Source organism: Pelophylax lessonae (assembly GCF_965119305.1).
Source record: "Pelophylax lessonae genome assembly, chromosome: 5".
NCBI classification, from domain to species: Eukaryota; Metazoa; Chordata; class Amphibia; order Anura; family Ranidae; genus Pelophylax; species Pelophylax lessonae.
In genome coordinates, this window is record NC_138772.1 from 192,608,076 (window position 1) to 192,627,231 (window position 19,156).

Genomic DNA, 19,156 nt, shown 5'->3' on the forward strand with positions numbered 1-19,156 from the left:
CTCATTGATTTTTTTTTTGTCAAAGACATGTAGCTAAATATATTTTGGCAAAAAAAAATGACATAAATTGAGTATATTGGATATTTTTTAAAAGACAAAGTTGAAAATGTCATTTTTTTGCAAAATTTTCGCTCTTTTTTTATTAATATCGCAAAAAATAAAAAGCGCAGAGGCGATCAAATACCACCAAAAGAAAGCTCTGTTTGTGAGAAAAAAAGGACGTAAATTTCGTTTAGGTACAGCATTGCATGACCGAGCAATTATCAGTTAAAGTCACGAAGTGCCAAGTTGAAAAAAGGGGTCTGGTCTTTAAGCTGCAAAATCCTCCGGTGGGAAAGTGGTTAAGTGCCGGTTCACATATGTGCGGCTGCAGAGATCGCATGTAATTCGGAGCGCACTGCTCCTTCATTACATGTGATCTCCTGTGCGGATGCGAATTCAGCCATACACTTTGTATGGCTGAAATTCGCACTGCACCCGCACAAAAGACGCACAGGACTCTTTTTTTCAGCCGCATCAGGATCGGATCGCACAGTGGTTCACACTTGTGCGATCCGATTCTGTGCGAACTGTCAGATCGCACAACGATATGCGATCAAACTGGGGTGTCGTTAACATTTAATTGACACCCCCTGTGTATCGCATATGGCAGTGTGAACTGCCAGATGTGCGGATTCGATGCGGGAACAGGCTGCAAATTCGCAGCTTTCCCGCATCGCACAAATGTGAACCGGCACTGAGGGCAGGGACGGATATGAATGTATAATGTATATGTAAAGCGCTGCGTAAATTGACAGCGCTATATAGGAACCTGAAATAAATAAATAAATAAATAAAAATAACCAACTTTATAGACCACGTACAAAACAAGTGTAATGGAATTTTTTTTTTTATAATAGAAGTAACAAATTTGAATTTTAAGTCGGTACACAGGGTTGTTTTAAGGTATGCTTACATATTAAGATGCCATGTGTTTTATTTCTCACTTCAAAGAACTAATGAACAGATAAAATGCTTATATCTCCTCTACTCTTTTGTGCAAGAATTGAGAATGACCAGCATACATTCCACCTAGAAACACAAGAAGGATGCTGAAACTTGCCATCCCTTTAATTTCCTTTTCAGAACATATAGACTTTAGCTAATTAATATAAACATGTGATGTTTAACCACTTTACCACCGGAGGATTTTGCTGTCTTACGTCCAGGCCACTTTTTGCGATTCGGCGCTGTGCGACTTTAACTGACAATTGCGCGATCGTGCGACGCCGTACCCAAAGTAATGGCGGCGATCTGCGATTTTTTTTTTGCTGGACTGCGACATTGCGGCGGACAGATCGGACCCTTGACTGACATTTTTGACACTTTTGGGGGTACCAGTGACATTACTACAGTAATCAGTGCTATATATATGCACTGTTACTGTAAAAATGACACTGGCAGGGAAGGGGTTAATTTTATTGGAGAGGGAGAGGTTAATGTATGCCTGGTGCTTACTAACGTGTGTGGGGGGAGGTGACTGAGTGACACAGGGACAGATCGTATGTTCAGCTATGCTGAACCCTGCAATCTGTCACTGTTTGTCACTTAGGAGATCCGCCCGTTCTGTTTACACAAAAGGGCGGATCTCCAAACTCGATTCCCCGACGATCGGGGAAGAGCAGCGGCGATCGCCGCCGCTCCTCCCCTGGCCCGACTCTGTGACGGAAAACAGCAGGAGCGCGCCTCCGGCGGCGCACGAGCGCCGCCCACAGGGGTAGGAGTCCAGCGACGTAGGTCTACGTCGCTGGACAGAATCGAGCCACTTTGCCGCAGTACAGTCCCACGGCAAGTGGTTAAAAACATGCTTTATGGAATACTATTCTTTTTATTTATGATTGTAAGGATAATAATTAAAAAAATAACTTAAATTATGTAAGGACCCAGGGAAACCTTTGTCACATTCTAGTTAAACATGACGCCTCTCTACCTGGTTCCAGTATTCTGGAGACACCTCAGTACAAAAGTTTTGCCTTTCAGCAAATACTGTGACTGTAAAGTGGGGATGTGGACGTCAGAAGAGAATTTTGTTTTGCCAATTCTGGGTGTGCTCCATATAATATAACATTCTCACTTCATGGAAGGAAATAGATTATCATCAAGAGATTTAGATAAGCAAAGCATACAGTACATTTTGCACATGTGTGTTTTTATTTTCAGTTATAATAAGCTCTTTTGTACAATATATTATCTTTAGCAGAAATTTACAGTTCTTTTCATTTTTTTTTCTGCAATACCTAAGTAGGCAACATTTACAAAAAAAGGATTAGTTAAATATGGCAATGTATTTTATCAATTCAGTTTTTTCATGTCTATGTGTATTCAGAACACCATTTTGTCAGTTACTAAAAATGCCATAAAGTTTGTCTGATTGATCATTCCTGATTAATCTTTGTTTAATTCTAAAATATTTAGGAGAAACTGTATAACCATGATATGCTGTATCTTCTAACAGATACCAGGTTCTTGCTGTAGCAACAGATGCTGATTCGAAAAAGGAGACCGAGCAGCAAAAAATAGGTTCTGGAAAGAGGCTGCTGGTAAGAACGTATTCATTCATAACAGTAAAATGGTTATGTTTCTTTTTGGAAATCACCTCAGTCTTAAAAATTGTAAAACTGTTTAAGGATAATTATTGGTGAGTCACATAAGCTATTCCATTTCTTTCTTCATGAATTCTGGGTAATATGCTTGGAAAATAGAGCCCTGGTATGACACAGATTGGTGTACAAAATAGGAGCAGTTATCCATAAAAAGCAATCCATTTATTTGCTGCTTTTTAATATGAAATCTAATTGCTGCGGGCAGTGGCTCTTATTTGACTAAAAGTGGTTGTAAAGTCTCGTTTTTTTTCTTTTTTCTATTGAAATAACAAACCTGTTATACTTACCTCCTCTGTGCAGTGGTTTTGCCCAGGGCAGCCCAGATCCTCCTCTTCTCAGGTCCCTGGCTGGAGCTCCTGGCCCCTCCCTCCTGTTAAAGCGGAGTTCCACCCTAAAATAAAACTTACCTCCATCTTCATGCCCGGGGTCACCTGAAAAACAAATGGATAATCACAATTTTTTTTTTTTACTTACCTGGTTTAGCAGAAAATATACTCACCTTACTTCCTCTTCCTCCCCTCGGCGGCCACAGCGATTCGTCACTTCCTGGCTTTGCAATGATTCCTGGGAGCTGAACGTCATCGCTCCCAGGAATCAATGCGCCTGCACCGGCCCCGATGTCAGTTTCGGTGCAGGTGCCGTCATACCTTGCTAAACAGCTTCTGGGCATGCCCAGAAGCTGTGCAGGGATGACGCTGCGGCACCGGAAGTGACGGCGGGGCCGGTGCAGTGCATCGTGGGACCGAAGACAACGGAAGAGGACGCAGAAGTGGATCGCGCTGGCTTCAAGCTGCCCACACCTGAGATGGCAGTGCTGGACAATACTTTTTCAAGGTAAGTATTTCTTCTAAAAGGTAAGTGCAACCCGGGACAGATCAGAGGCTATCCATTGTGGAATGTACTAGCCCTGACTGTCCCGGGGGTATTTTTATTAAAAAAAGTATTACGGGTGGAACTCCGCTTTAAGTGCCCCCATAGTAAGCAGCTTGCTATGGGGGCCCCTGAACCGAGCTGCTGCTCCGTGTATCCATTCAGACATGGAACTGCCATTCGGCAACACTTCCTCTCTCCTGAGTTCGATTGACAGCAGCGGGAGCCAGTGGCACCTCTGCTGTGTCTCTGCCAATCAGGAGAGAGAGTCCCAAGCTGCTGAGGCGCTCGTAGACATCGCTGGATAGAGATGGGGCTCAGGTAAATATTAGGGGGCTGGGGGGGGGGGGGGGTTGGGGCTGCTGCACACAGAAGGCTTTTTATCCTAATGCAAAGAATGCTTTAAGTTAAAAAAAACCTTCTGACTTTACAACCCCTTTAAAGTGTATGTAAACCCAAACAATGAACTTTTCGTATTTGCTCCCTTTTGGTTTTTCACAAAACATTGAAAGTGTTTTGTTTTTTGGTGTTAGATAAGGGCAAGAAAAAAAAACCTTTTGGTCATGTAGCAGTGGTTGAGTAGTTTGGCAGAAGACCTTGGGCAGATCTGACACTACTCAGTTCGCAAAAATGCTATGTTTTGTCAGCTCCCAACAGGAGTTAGGGATTGGGTGAATTTCTGGCAGATCAACAGGCATTTTTCTGTACTTGCAAATGATAAAACATGAAAAATGTGCATGCATTGCAGAAATGTACTGGATATGTTTTTTTATTTTATTTTGACTTGACATATGCTTTAACCTCTTGCCCACCATGTAATTGATATTTGTGGCAGTAGGACAGGTGGGCCTGAAATCTTATCTGTAGGCAAAATGGAAAATCATATATTCTTTTTCATTTTTTATTTCAGTTATTTCTAGCCTACTCCAGTGCATCTATGACCCTGCTGTTTGTAAATTTAGGAAGATTCCCACACATTTACTTCATTAAATTCTGTGACACGTTTTTCACTATGCCCTGTGTGTAGGCACTGATGTGTCACATAATTCACAGAATCTGCCTTCTGGACTACAGAGATGCTGAGAAAATGAGTTACAGAAGGCAGTCAGTACAAGAATAACAACTTGCAGGCAGCAAGGTAGACTTTGCAGGGAATCCAGGAAGTTGTGGAAAGAGATGGCCAGCAGACAGATAGCTTTTACAACATGAAATTGGTTTTTCCAAGTAATCTCACAGTACAGAACACAGGCTGTGTATTCATAGCAGTTATCTATGTGGCTCTGATGCAGCTTGCAGGGACCATGGTGAGGTCCACCCTATGCTAGAGTCATCGGCCAGTCTGGGAATGTTAAGCCACAGAGAGTGGCCTGATGTGCGCCAATACTACCTATGCTTGTGAGAAGTTCTTATTTGTTACACTTTTAATAAAATTCTTTGGTGTAATGCACAAGGCCAGTGTGCCCTCTTTCTTTCCCTTGTCAGTGGTTTGAGGACAACCCCAGTCCTGGCAGCAAGGCTTCAAGGATATTATCCAATCACACAACGGAATTATACTTCCTATTGGGTTATTTTAGTCATGCGCAGGAGATAATTGCTGTCGTTTTTGTTTGTGTAATCATAGACCCTGGGTTAAAGAATCATACCTTCTGGGGATTGGACACTGGCAAAGCTTTTGGGGACACGCCCCCTGAGTGCCTCCCGTATAACCCTACCCCACTCCATGAGTCCTTAGTTTTTTGCTTGTGATTTATGGTGATGGTCCTCTTCTCCCTTGGTTATGTTAATGTTAATGGTGAGGTTACCTAGTTTATTATTTTATCCTCAGATTCTTAAATCACCTCTTCAGTCAACTTCACTGTCTTCTAATACAACATTAGAAGCAGTGCATCTGAATCCGTGCAAACCTTGGTTAAACCTTAGATCCCACACAATGGGGACAGCCTGTAATGTTGCTTCAGGCACTGGATACTGCATGGGCGTTTACCTCAGCGTCTTGTGCAATGCATGTAGTTAGCCACAGGATGCTGTATAAATCAAGGGTCACCCAGACCCTAAAGACCCCTTCAGGGGTATGCCCGCTATGAGTTGTAACTATAGTAATTTTTAGCAGAGGTTCCCTGGGACTGGAAAGCTCTTCAGGGGTTCCTCTCTGTTGAAAAGGTTGAGAAAGGCTGGACTAGAAAGCAAACATGAAACCAAGCCTGACAAGTTAGTGGGCTCTAATACACAGACATTATGGGAACACCATCTTGGTATCATTTTACTGACCGACTAAAGTCTGTAGGTCAAGACCAATGATATTACAAATATCTATGCCCTATACAGGCTAGGAATCAGCTGGAATCCTATAGAGAAAACACAACATCCAAAATTTTTTCATAAAGATTGGGTATTATGGAAAAATTTTAAAGTGGATAAGACAGAAACATTTTTTTACAGAGTCAGATAAAAAAAACATGCTATGTGCAAGTGAAAAGAGAAGAAAGAGAGAGAGTGAGAAAAAAAAGGGGGGCAGCAGAGTTACCAGTCAGCGCCATCACCAGATAATCAGAAACATACGTATCCGAAACTGGTTATCAGCATTTCAAATCATCTGGAACATATTTAACCACTTGCCTTCTGTGCACTTAAACACCCTTCCCATCCAGGCCAATTTTCAGCTTTCAGCGCTCTCACACTTTGACTGACAATTGCGCGGTCATGCTACACTGTACCCATATGAAATTTTTATCATTTTTTTCACACAAATAGAGCTTTCTTTTGGTGGTATGTAATCATCTCTGCGATTTTTATTTTTTACAAAAAAAAAGAATAAAGACAGAAAATTTCGGAAAAAAAAAAGTTTTTCTTATTTTCTGCGAGTAAATTTTGAAAATTAATGTTTCTCCTTCACTGATGTGCGCTGATGAGGCGGCACTGATGGGCACTGATAGGCTGCACTGATGGGCACTGATGAGGTGGCACTTATGGGCACTGATGAGGAGGTACTAATATGCCGCACTGATGAGCACTGATAGGCGGCACTGAGAGGCGGCACTGAGAGGCGGCACTGAGAGGCGGCACTGATGAGCACTGATAGGCGGCACTGATGAGCACTGAGAGGTGGCACTGCTGGGCACTGAGAGGTGGCACTGCTGGGCACTGAGAGGCGGCACTGACGGGCGGCACTGACGGGCGGCACTGATGGGCGGCACTGATGGGCAGCACCATCAGTGCCCACACTCAGTGCCCATAGTGCTGCCAGTCAGTGCTCATCAGTGCCTAGATGAGCAGGCACTGACTAGCAGCACTATGGGCACTGATTGTGGGCATTGATGGGGGGCACTGATGGCGGGCACTGTGGGCACTGATGGGGGGGCACTCTGTGTGTATTTTTACCTTTAGTAATCAGGGCACTGGTGATCGGTGCCCTGATTACATTCTCCTGTGTCCCCGGCGATGTGAGGCTCCCCCTCCTTCCTCACACTGCAGGCTCCGTGTGAGGAAGGAGCGCCGGCGATGAGAGATGATCTCATATGTTTACATATGAGATCATCGCTCATTGGACGGCCCGATCACGTGGTGAATGGCCGCTGTGATTGGCCATTCACCACGATCTGTGATCGGCCGTGTCCAAGGGCGTGTCACTGGCCTTAAAAACGGCCTCCCGAAAATTCAAGTCCGCGCTGCAGCCGTATATAGGCTGTAGCGCGGATGGGGGGTGGTTAAAGGATCCTTTGGTCTGCAGAAGTTCCCTTCAAGAAGAACCTTGTGTGAATGCTTTTTTAAGGACAATGCCTTTTTGGTAACACCTTGGACACTTAAGTCAAGGGAGTCATAGGAAGAGAAAGTATTTAGAAAAAGGCCAAAGCCCCTACAGGCAAATGGGCAATGAAACTTTTATTGAATTTTTCTCAGGCCTCTGGGTCCAAGTCCAAGTGTTGATCATATTTCCTTCATAAGAGCTGGACTTCCAACCCTGCTAAATTCAGGAACAGGCCCTTTCCACAATGAGGAGTTGCCCCCACTTGTCAGAATGGGGTATGCTTATCAGTCTTCACAGTCACAGGACACTTCAGACATCTGGATCTAGAACATTGTATCCAGGGAGATCAAAATAGAGTTCCGGTCCTCACCTCAATCCTACTTCATGCTATCAAATTTGCTGTCCTCCCCTCAGAAATGGGCAGATTTTTATGCTGCTTTCCAGCAGCCCATCTCGCATGGGGTCATTTACTTGGTTTCAGTAGTTCCATTCCAACTTGTTCACTGTTCCCAAGGCAATAGGACTGGTTCTGGATCGGTTATTTCGGTTTAAAACATTTTTATGAAATCTGCCCAGTCATTGCTTCCCTTTAGCTGGGGGACCTTCTGGCCTCTGTGGACATAAAGGATGTCTACTTATTTCTGATGTCTTGGAAAGTGCTTTAAAGGATAGGTTCACCTTTTAGAAAAAATAATAGATGCACAATTTTTTGCAGGTATAATGTGCATTTATTATAATTTTTTTTTTTTTTTTGGAGCCTGTAAAGCATGGCACCAGCGATTCGCAGATTGCTGGTGCCATGCAGGTCTCCAGCAGATCTGCCAGGTTTTGAAGAACCACGCTGTTACTGTGAAACGCTTAAACCTTTCTATGGTCTGTGTCCTTGTCCTGGTGGCAGTTTTATACATGTTTTAATAAATCTATTGGACCGGCGGATGTGTGCAGCCAATTTCTTTCCCAAAGTGTATCTGTGTACCCATACATCCCGTACAGGCATGCAGATACAATCTGACAGGAAGAAAGTATGAACTACTACGGTGCTCTATAGCGCCATGGCAGTTCATTGAAAACTGCAAGCCGACAGCCGCAAAGGCTGCCGGACCTTGTCGTTGTTCATTCACAGTAAACTGGGGATGAGTGAAGTGGCTGATTTACTAAAACTGCAGAGTGAAAAATCTGGTGCAGCTCTACATAGAAACCAATCAGCTTCTAGTTTTTTTTGTCAAAGCTTAATTGAACAAGCTGGAGTTAGAAGCTGATTGGCTACCATGCACAACTGTACCAGATTTTGTACTCTCCACTTTTAGTAAATCAATCCCTTTGTCCCCTAAGGTCCTTTTCACACGGGCGATCCGCCTGTCAGTTTTTCAGGAGGACCGGATCGGAGGCTCCATGCATCCCTATGGGGCAGCGGGTGTCAGTGGAGATATCTCCGCTGACACCCGCTGCTATCCAATTCAGATCCTGTCCGTGAAATCCGGATGGATGGAAACCCTATTTTCCCTCCGTCTGGCGGATTGGATGGGATCAGATGAGAACGGACAGGCGGTCTGTGGTGTATTCCAGTTTACACCAATACCAGTAGTGAAGCAAATCACACCGAGGAAGGATTAAGAAAGCAGATCAAATGTAATGTAGTATATCCTGAAATTATTCATGTTTACATTTGGTTTTATTTTCAGTATACGTAGAAAGTTTTGTGGCTAATTTTATTGCGTAGAGGTAGCAAGTTGGCCTGTTGCTTGCACATCTGTTGTAATGACATGGTGTGTTGGGATCCACGTCGTTCACAACTCCTGCAACTTACACTTTTGTCATAAAGAGGAAATTCAGTTTATCCCACAGCAGACAAGCACACGTTTTCCTAAAATAGCATCTGCTGCCATTTTTTGCGTTCGTTCCAAAGACTGAATATGATTTCTCAGTCGGTATTACTGTTCTATGGATATATATTTAATAGACTCTCTGAGGGTTGCTCACCAGCCGCAGCTGTTTTACAGACACACTGTGTCAGATAATTGCTTTAGAGCATATGGCAGGGAATACTTTATTTTAAGTTCAATCACATGTTTATAAAACTCCCTTTGGTCATAAAAGGAACAAACTTATTTTTTGTATTTTTTTTTTCCCTTCAATTTGATATAATATTCCCTTGCTCATCATATTAAAGTGAGTATGCATTACTGTCTCCTGCTTGATCACACTGGAGACTCTTTTATGTTCATATTGCTGGCGCTGTTTGGGATTTTCACCTAATCACGATATGGTCCCAACTTTTTATGTCTTTCACATGATCTTTAGGTGAGCTTTCTATGCTTTAATGCAGCAAGTATAGCGATGAGATAAAAATTCTATGCTTGTCATCAATGTCTCCTCCTTGAAGTATTCCACCGTGATTTTAGGTTGATCGGGACTTTGCAAAAACAGTTTAAATGTTATTGCTAAAGAAACCGCCGTAACTAAACAGTCAATACAGTTGACAGCCTGGCTTAGAATGTATTACAGTTTTATGTTTTTGCTTATTTTCATGGTATTTGTTCCTCATATTTTCTAAATATACTTAAATGTGAATTTCTGCTTTGCCCATGTAGTTTAAAGCAACAGGTTCACTTTTTATATCTTCCTTACCAGCAGCATAAATTCACCTTACCTTGCTCACCCACCTCTCCATTGAGCTGCCAGTAGACATTGCTGTGTAAGTTCTGAATCACTGCAGTTGAAGCTTACACAAAACTAAAAATTCTCCTTGCCCCCTACTTGACAGTGCTAGGACATTCTCCAAACACCAGCACTAAAGGAATAGATAGGTGAGTATATGCTTCTGTGGTGCTCATTAAAGAAAAGCATAGTTTTACATTTAAGTATTTATCTTTATATGTATATATATACACTCACCAGCCACTTTATTAGGTACAGCTTGCTAGTACCCGGTTAGGTCCCCTTTTGCCTTCTAAACTGTCTTAATTTTTAGTGTCATAGATTCAACAAGGAGTTGGAAATATTCCTCAGGGATTTTGGTCCATATTGACATGATAGCATCACGCAGTTTTGCAGATTTGTTGGCACTTCTCCTGTTCCACCATATTCCAAAGGTGCTCTATTGCAGTGGTCCTCAACCCTGGCCTACAGGGCCCACTAACAGGCCAGGTTTGCAAGATAACTGAAATACATCCCGGGTGATATCATTTGCTGCTCAGTGATTGCAGTATTCTAGTCTGCATCTCCCCAAGGTAATACTTAAAATCTGACCTGTTAGTGGGCCCTGAGGACCGGAGTTGAGGACCACTGCTCTATTGGATTGAGATCTGGTGACTGTGGAGGCCATTGGAGTACAGTGACCTCATTGTCATGTTCAAGTAACCAGTTTGAGATGATTTGAGCTTTGTGACATGGTGCCTTATCCTGCTGGAAATAGCTGTCAGTAGATGGGTACACTGTAGTCATAAGGGGATGGACATGGTCGGCAACAATACTCAGGTAGGCCATGGTGTTTAAACAATGCTCAATTGGTACTAAGGGTCCCAAAAAGTGCCAGGAAATTACCCCTCTCATCATTGCACCACAACCACCCATCTGAACTGTTGATACAGGGCAGGGTGGATCCATGCTTTCATGTCTTTCATGTTGTTTACTCCAAATTCTGACCCTGCCATGTGAATGTCGCAGCTCAAATCTAGACTTGTCAGACCAGGCATCGTTTTTCCAGTCTTCCGATGTCCAATTTTGGTGAGCCTGTGTGAATTGTAGCCTCAGTTACCTGTTCTTAGCTGACAGGAGAGGCACCCAGTGTGATCTTCTGCTTCTTTAGCCCATCTGCTTCAAGGTTCGATGTGTTGTGCCTTCAGAGATGGTATTCTGCACACCTTGCTCATAACGAGTGTTTTGTTGAGTTACTGTTGCCTTTCTATTGTCTCAAACCAGTCTGCCCATTCTCCTCTGACATCAACAAGACATTTTTGTCCACACAACTGCCGTTGGATATTTTCTCTTTTTCTTACCATTCTCTGTAAACCCTAGAGATGGTTGTGCAGGAAAATCCCATTTTTTAAAATACTTAGACCAGCACATCTGGCACCAACAACCATGCTACGTTCAAAGTCACTTAAATCCCCTTTCTTCCCCATTCTGATGCTCGGTTTGAACTTCAGCAAGTTGTCTTCACCACGTCTAGATGCCTAAATGCATTGAGTTGCTGTCATGTGATTGGCTGACTAACATTGCTAAGAAATTGAACAGGTATATCTAATAAAGTGGCCAGTAAGTGTATATGCTCTGTGTGTGTGTGTGTGTGTGTGTGTGTGTGTGTGTGTGCGTGTGTATAATAATATATATATATATACATACACTATATTACCAAAGGTATATGTACATGCATATGAACTTTAATGGCATCCCAGTCTTAGTCCGTAGGGTTCAATATTGAGTTGGCACACCCTTTGCAGCTATAACAGGTTCAACTCTTCTGGGAAGTCTGTCCACAAGGTTTAGAAATGTGTCTATGGGAATGTTTGACCATTCTTCCAGAAATGCATTAGTGAGGTACTTAGGTTAGGCACTGATGTTGGACGAGAGGCCTGGCTTAACCTCCTGAAAAACAACCCCACACCATTATCCCCCGTCCACCAAATAATTTGGACCAGTGCACAAATCAAGGTACATAAAGACATTGATTTGTGAGTTTAGGGTGCAGGAACTTGACGGGCCTACACAGAGTCCTGACTTCAACCCGAAAAAACACCTTTGGGATGAATTAGAGTGTAGACTGCAAACCAGGCCTCTCGTCCAAAATCTGTGCCTAACCTCACAAATGCACTTCTGGAAGAATGGTCAAACAAGAGTTTGAGCTGTTATAGCTACAATGGGTGGGCCAACTCAATATTGAGCCCTAAAGACTAAGACTGGGATGCCTTTAAAATTCATGTGCCTGTAAAGGCAAGCTTCCTAATACCTTTGTTAATATGACACTACCTGCCTGGAGTTTGCATGTGTTAGCACTTTTGTCTAGCAGCACTATGGTTGCTGGATCGAATCCCAACTATGACACTACCTACCGTGAGTTTTCATGTTCTCCCTGTGCCTGTGTGGGTTTCCTCCGGGTACTCCAGTCTCCTGCAACACTCCAAAGACATGCTGGTAGGTTCATTGGCTCCTGTCTAAATTGTCCCTAGTATGTGTATGTATGAACGTGAGTTAGGGACCTTAGATTGCAAGCTCCCTGAGGGCAGGGACCGATGTGAGTGTTCAATATATGTGTAAGGTGCTGCATAAATGGATGGCACTATATAAGTACCTGTAATAAATAAAAAAATAATTAACTTACTGTGCCCCCCCCCCCCCCCCCAAATACTTTCCTGAGTCCTGTATCACTCCAGCACTGTGTGTCCATCTGATGGTCTTCTCCCCTCTTTCCTTTCTCTCACAAGCTTGGCTTAAAGCAGGAGAAGCCATTGTGACCAGAAAGTGGGGGATGGGGGCCCGAAACCGTGATTTGTGTGTTAATGGATGCATGCAGCCCAACTCAAAATTGAGCCCACACATCTGCCCCAAAGCAAGCGCTTGCTATGGGGGCAGACACAGAACAGGAGAAGCTTCACTGGTTCGGAGTATAACATGTTAATTATTTTAATGTAAAAAAAATTGTCTTTAAAACAGCTTCAGCAAGTATTTAATACTCGCACTGTGTGTGTGTGTGTGTGTGTGGGGGGGGGGGGGGGGGGGAGGGGGCGTGATTGGTAAGGATTTTTCCCATGTACCAATAAGGATGGTACCCAGAATTTCAGATTTTCTTGTTGCCCCACCCCAGAATTTTTACAGTGAGGTAGGTTGGGTTAGATTTCAGGGATGTCAATTTGATTGACAGAGAAAGAATAGAAAAGTAAATTTCTTGTAATTTTCTAGTTATAAATTGTAACCAAGGATAGTAAGAAATTGCCCCAACCTTCTCTCAATTTGATATATGAGGCTCAGTCTGTGTTAAGGGTTGTCCTTGGCCTAGGGATTGACCTTAAGAGAGGGTTTGAATCACAAACTTATTGGGGCTGCTGCTCCTTCCTTCCTAAACAAGAGGAGGGATTGAACGCATCAAAGTAAGTCATTGTTGAAGTACTGTATGTCACTTCCGTCCTTTGCCCGAGTCATATGTGCTAGTTCTGTCATTTGGCATGGAGATACATGTGTGCCACGGTCCACTGGCTGAATTAAAAGGCAGCACAAGTAACAGACAATGGAATGTTCCATGTTGAACTGATATCTTCCCAGCTATAGTCCTTAAAGAGGTATGTGTCTATGGCCATCCTTACTGTAGTGACAATGATGAGGTATTGAGACATCAGAGAACTGCAACAGTAAATAGTATTGTTACTGTCATACTGGTGACTTAGGGTGGAGATACTTCCCCCTTCAGACCTCAATGAAAGAAGGGCTAGCAGTCAGTGACCAGGCACTAGGTGCATTTTTTGCAAGTACAGAAAAATACTTGTGGATGCTGTCAGAAACCTTGGATTTTATTTATTAAACATTTTTTTTTTGTGTGAATGACTCAAGCATTCACTCAGTTGTAACTGCATAATATCTTTATTTCCTGTTACTGTCAACTCCATTTAGTAGTGGCCATAATGCCTTAAATACCTCGATCAGGAAAATACTGCATTATGACCACTAGATGGAGTGGAGGATCCTAGAAAATAAACATATCGTACAAAATACAGTATTGTAAGTGAACACTTGTGACAAATATATGTATAAATAAACCCCCGTGTGTCCTTGTAGCTTTCTATGGACTGAACTGGTATCTCAAATAGTGTTATCAGCTTTAACAGCTTTCCTCTGTAAACTAGCCCCCTCCATGTAATTGAAATTAGAAGGGAGAGCTGTTTATAATCTTAGGAGAGTGGCATAGGGTGACAACACTGCTCCTCCCCTTCATAGATGGCTTGCAGTGAGTTAGCAATGCCACTCTAGCACAGGAAGTGTATTACTGGCAGAATCGATCACCAGGTGAAGATAAAAATAATTAGATATGATATTTAGTTATTTTTTTTCTAATGAATACACTACATGATTAAATAGTTTTTGTTTTACATCTGTATGGAGTTCATCTTGGAGTTCATCAGTTAAAGACCTAAATCAAAGTACCTTTGTACCATTCCTCCACCTTTGTGGCCAATGTGTTAGTTGAAACTAACTGTTTGGCGGCTTTATTTATAAATACATTTTAGCAATATTAGGCCAGGTTTAGGCTACATTCACACCTGAGCGTAGTGTTTTTGCGCGTTTTTTACCGCGATTTTACCGCGATTTACTGCGATTTTTACCGCGATTTACAGGCGTTTTTTGTGCAGGCGTTTTTTGATTGAATAGATACCAATGGAAAACGCCTGTAATCTGCCCAAAAAGAAGCTCATGTACTTTTTTGAGCGTTGGGCGTTTTGCTTACAGCGTCAAAACGCTCAGATGTGAACAGGGGCCATTGAAATGAATAGGATTTGTCTTGTTGTGCTTTTTGAGAGCTGATCCTAGAGCAGAAAAACTCCCCAAAAACGCCCCAAAACGCCTAGATGTGAACGGAGCCTAACACCTAACCTTTGAAATGCGGTGCCTTAAAACACACGGTTTTTCAATTTATATACGTTACCTTAGATTGCCCATGCTGGCATGCACCTCGGCGTCCGAGAAATTGGAATTACACCTATCAAAATATACATTGCACCCATATGCAGTGCTTCCCTTTCAGCAAAGTGGGTTGGGGTACCATTCAAAACGAATGGCACTACATTACCCCATTGCAAAATGCATGTAGAGCCCCACATGGCAGTGGGAGCTGGGCTTTATTGCTTCACTGTAGTTTGATTAGTTCTTTTGATTTGCATATAATGACATCATTTTGCCCCTGTCCAAATCCTTGGTAATGCTTCTTCTAGAAAACACAGATTACATTTGGGCACCAGTTCACAAAAAGAGTACTGGGGAACTGGAGAGAGTGCAAAGAGGGGCAACAAAACTGATAAGAAGCATCGAAGAGCTCAGCTATTAAGAAAGATTAGCTGAACTGAATTTATTTATTCCTTCAAGCGGGGATTAAGACTAGATTCACACTAGTACTGCTGCGATTATGTAGTGCATTTGTGATACTACTACTCCGACTGTAGGTATAAGTTATTTGTTGTTATGGAGCCGACACCTGCTGGCGTCCTTACAACCAGTTACCCATCTTTGCTGTCAGCCAGGGGATACCTGGCAGAGAGCAGAATGTAAACAAAATTAGCCTGTCTGTAAAAATAAATTCTTAAAAAATTGCATGGAGGTCCCCCACAATCCATACTAGGCCCTTCAGGTCTCGTATAGTTTTTACGGGCACCCTCGCCAAAATAAAAATAAAAATGTTGTGAGGTCCCCCCCCCTAAAATCTATACCAGACCCATATCCCAGCGTGCAGCCTGGTAGGCCAGGAAAGGGGGGGGGGGTGATGTGAGCAGCTCCCCCTTTCTTGAACCATACCAGGCCAAGTACCCTCAACCATGATGGGGGGGCGACTGTAACAAAGCACCTTGTCCTCATGTTGACGATGACATGGACCTCTTCCCCACAACCCATGCAACTCCCATTTCCTGAACCATACCAGGCCAAATACCCTCAACTGTGGGGGGGTCTATGGCAAAGCACCTTGTACTTATGTTGACGAGGACATGGACCTCTTCCCCACAACCCTGGCCTGTTGGTTGTGTGTGTGTGGGGGGGGGGGGGGCAGGGGAGTGACTTATCTTAATTTAGAAGCCCCCTTTAACAAGGGAGCCCTCATGTTGACGAGGACATGGACCTCTTTCCCGCAGCCCATGCAGCTCCCATTTCCTGAACCATACCAGGCCAAATACCCTCAACCGTGGGGGGCTGTGGCAAAACATCTTGTCCTCATGTTGACGAGGACATGGACCTCTTAACCTCTTTGTAGCAAGCAATAAAAACATAAAAGGCTTGTGAAAATGTACAAAACATTACATGGCAGCATCGATTGTATTTGCCAGTAAAGCCATAACTGTTCAAATCCCAGTTTGCATAGAAAGCTTGTGTAGCTGCTAAATCAATTTTTCTCATCTCTTGTGTACTTTAGGAAAAATAACACACTTGTAATGATCTGTAGCTAAGCACAGCTTTGTTCTGCTGCCAGTGTATTATTGGTCTGATCATTCAACATTTCTTTCTAGTTGTCACACACAGCTTGTTTTATTGGCAGCTCTCTTTTATAATAACTCACACTTTCCCCAACTACTCCTTCATAAATCATTTCTGTTTGCATTCAGTCAAGGTAAATTAGTACTGTTTGCTTAAAAACAGCCAATCTTTTTTAAACATGAAAGATAGATCTGCTTATATTTTGCCTTCCTTGGTTCTGTTCACCACTTCCCAAGGACATTTAAAAAGAAAAAAAAAAAAAAAAAACTTTTCTAATTGTATATTTCTTTAATGTTGACCCAGTGATTCAGCATTCCTTCTCTGTATGTCTCTATGTGATATAGACAGATCATAGCTGGGGCTTTGGGGGGGGCTTGTGTAATGTCCTACCCTAATGTTTATTCAAAGCTTTCAATTTATTTTTAGCAATAACCCCTGAATACAGGTTATATACAGGATATACACTATATTGTCGAAAGTATTGGGACACCTGCCTTTACACACACATAAAATTTAATGTCATCCCAGTCTTAGTCCATAAGATTCAATATTAAGTTGGTCCACCCTTTTGCAGCTATAACATCTTCAACTCATCTGGGAAGGCTGTCCACAAGGTTTAGGAGTGTGTCTATTGGAATGCTTGACTATTCTTCCAGAAGCACATTTGTGAGGTCAGGCACTAATGTTGAACAAGAAGGCCTGGCTTGCAGTCTCTGCTCTAATTCAACCCAAAGGTGTTCTATTGGGTTGAGGTCAGGACTCTGTGCAGGCCAGTCAAGTTCCTTCACCCCAAACTTGCTAATTCATGTCTTTATGGACCTTGCTTTGTGCACTGGTGCTTAGTCGTGTTGGAACAGGAAGGGGCCATCCCCAAACTGTTCCCACAAAGTTGGGAGCATGAAGTTGTCCAAAATGTCTTGGTATGCTGACGTTTTAAGAGTTCCCTTCACTGGAAAGGGGCCAAGCCCAACCCTTGAAAAACAACCCCACACCATAATCCCTCTTGACCAAGTGATTTGGACCAGTGCACAAAGCAAGGTCCATTAAGACATGGATGAGCGAGTTTGGGGTGGAAGAATATGACTTGCCTGCACAGAGTCCTGACCTCAACCCGATAGGACACCTTTGGGATGAATTAGTGCAGGAAACTGTAAGCCAGGCCTTCACATCCAACATTAGTGCATGACCTCACAAATGCACTTCTGGAACAATGGTCAAACATTCCCATTGACACACTCCTAAACCTTGTGGATAGCTGTCCCAGAAGAGTTGAAGCAGTTATAACTGTAAAGGGTGGTCCAACTCAATATTGAACCCTATGGACTAAGACTGGGATTCATCATGTCATCATGCCATCAAAGGCAGGTGTTCCAATACTTTTGACAATATAGTGTACATATAATTTGCCTTACCACTACTTTTGAAACGTGAAAATGAGTAGTATGTAGTGGCAAAGTAGGGCAGTATGTAGTGGCAGGGCAGTCAGTGAGCAGTATGTAGGGGCAGGGCAGTCAGTGAGCAGTATGCAGTGGCAGGGCAGTCAGTGAGCAGTATGCAGTGGCAGGGCAGTCAGTGAGCAGTATGCAGTGGCAGGGCAGTCAGTGAGCAATATGTAGAAGGAGGTGGTCATTGAGCAGTGCATAGTGGCAGGGCAGTCAGTGACCAATATGTAGTGACAAGGTTGTCAATGAGTAGTATGTACTTACAGGGTAGGACAGTATGTCGTGGCAGGGCAGTCAGTGAGCAGTTTGCATTGGCAGGGAAGTCAGTGAGCAGTATATAGTATGCAGTGGGGGTCAGTGTCAATGTAATGGCAGGGCCGTCAATCACTTATCGTGTGGTTGGAAACAGACAACTTTCAAGGTTACCATCTCTACTTCCTCTCCTTCCCCACCTTTAGCTACTAGATCAGCCAGAATGAAACAGCCACTTGTGCAAGGAGGGGAGAAAGTGAACACACCCTGGCCTCACCCACCACCTCTGGCTGTCCAGGGAGAAGCTGCTGAGTACTCCCTGGCTTCTGGCTTCTCTGCTTTGGGCATCAGGGAGAACAACTTCTCTAAGGAGAGGGGAGAGCCACAGACATCCCCCTTGGGCCCCACTGCTAACCCAATGGGGCCCTGGGTGCGGTACTGGAGGCTGCCTGTATCCCGTATCCGTGGCACTGAACGAGCATACCAATCAGTTAGAATCAATTTATGCATAAACAAACAGCGCAGTATAAAAGATAAATTGTGATTAAAAAAATGTTATTAAATAAAACCCAATTTGCTATTATGCACCAGTAGTTCACCAATTTTCACCACACCATATAAATATTCTCAAACAAATTGTAAGTTAAACCACCTCAGTCAAAGTCCAAACTGTCTTACAATCTATCTCAAGTAATTTAAACTCCTGAAAAGGTTCTGTGTTTCTTATTGACACTCAAACTAATCAGTGCAGTCTATGTTCTCACCTTCTTTTGTGGACCTCAAAATGAATCAAGATCATTATTGCATGTGTGTTAATTATCCAATGTGATATCCAGCACATATCCCTCCTTCTCCTATTCCACTCTCATAAGATTCAGTTACATGTAAAAGAATTTAGGTATACAGTTAGGTCCTATATATATTTGGACACAATTTTCATACTTTTGGCTCTGTATGCTACCAGAATCCAAATGAATTTGAAGTGCAGACTTTCAGCTTTAATTCAACGGGTTGAACATTAACCACTTAAGCCCCAG

At 43.0% G+C, this 19,156-nt stretch overlaps 1 protein-coding gene across 4 annotated transcripts in view; it reads left to right on the plus strand.

Moving 5' to 3' along the window:
* Positions 1-19,156, plus strand: part of BBS9 (Bardet-Biedl syndrome 9) — a 629,867-nt gene that overhangs the window by 183,220 nt on the left and 427,491 nt on the right. For all 4 annotated transcript variants that reach the window (XM_082258749.1, XM_082258751.1, XM_082258748.1 and 1 more), the window contains exon 8: positions 2,495-2,579. In XM_082258749.1, the coding sequence (XP_082114875.1) occupies positions 2,495-2,579 (85 nt within the window). The remainder of the gene's footprint in view (positions 1-2,494; positions 2,580-19,156) is intronic.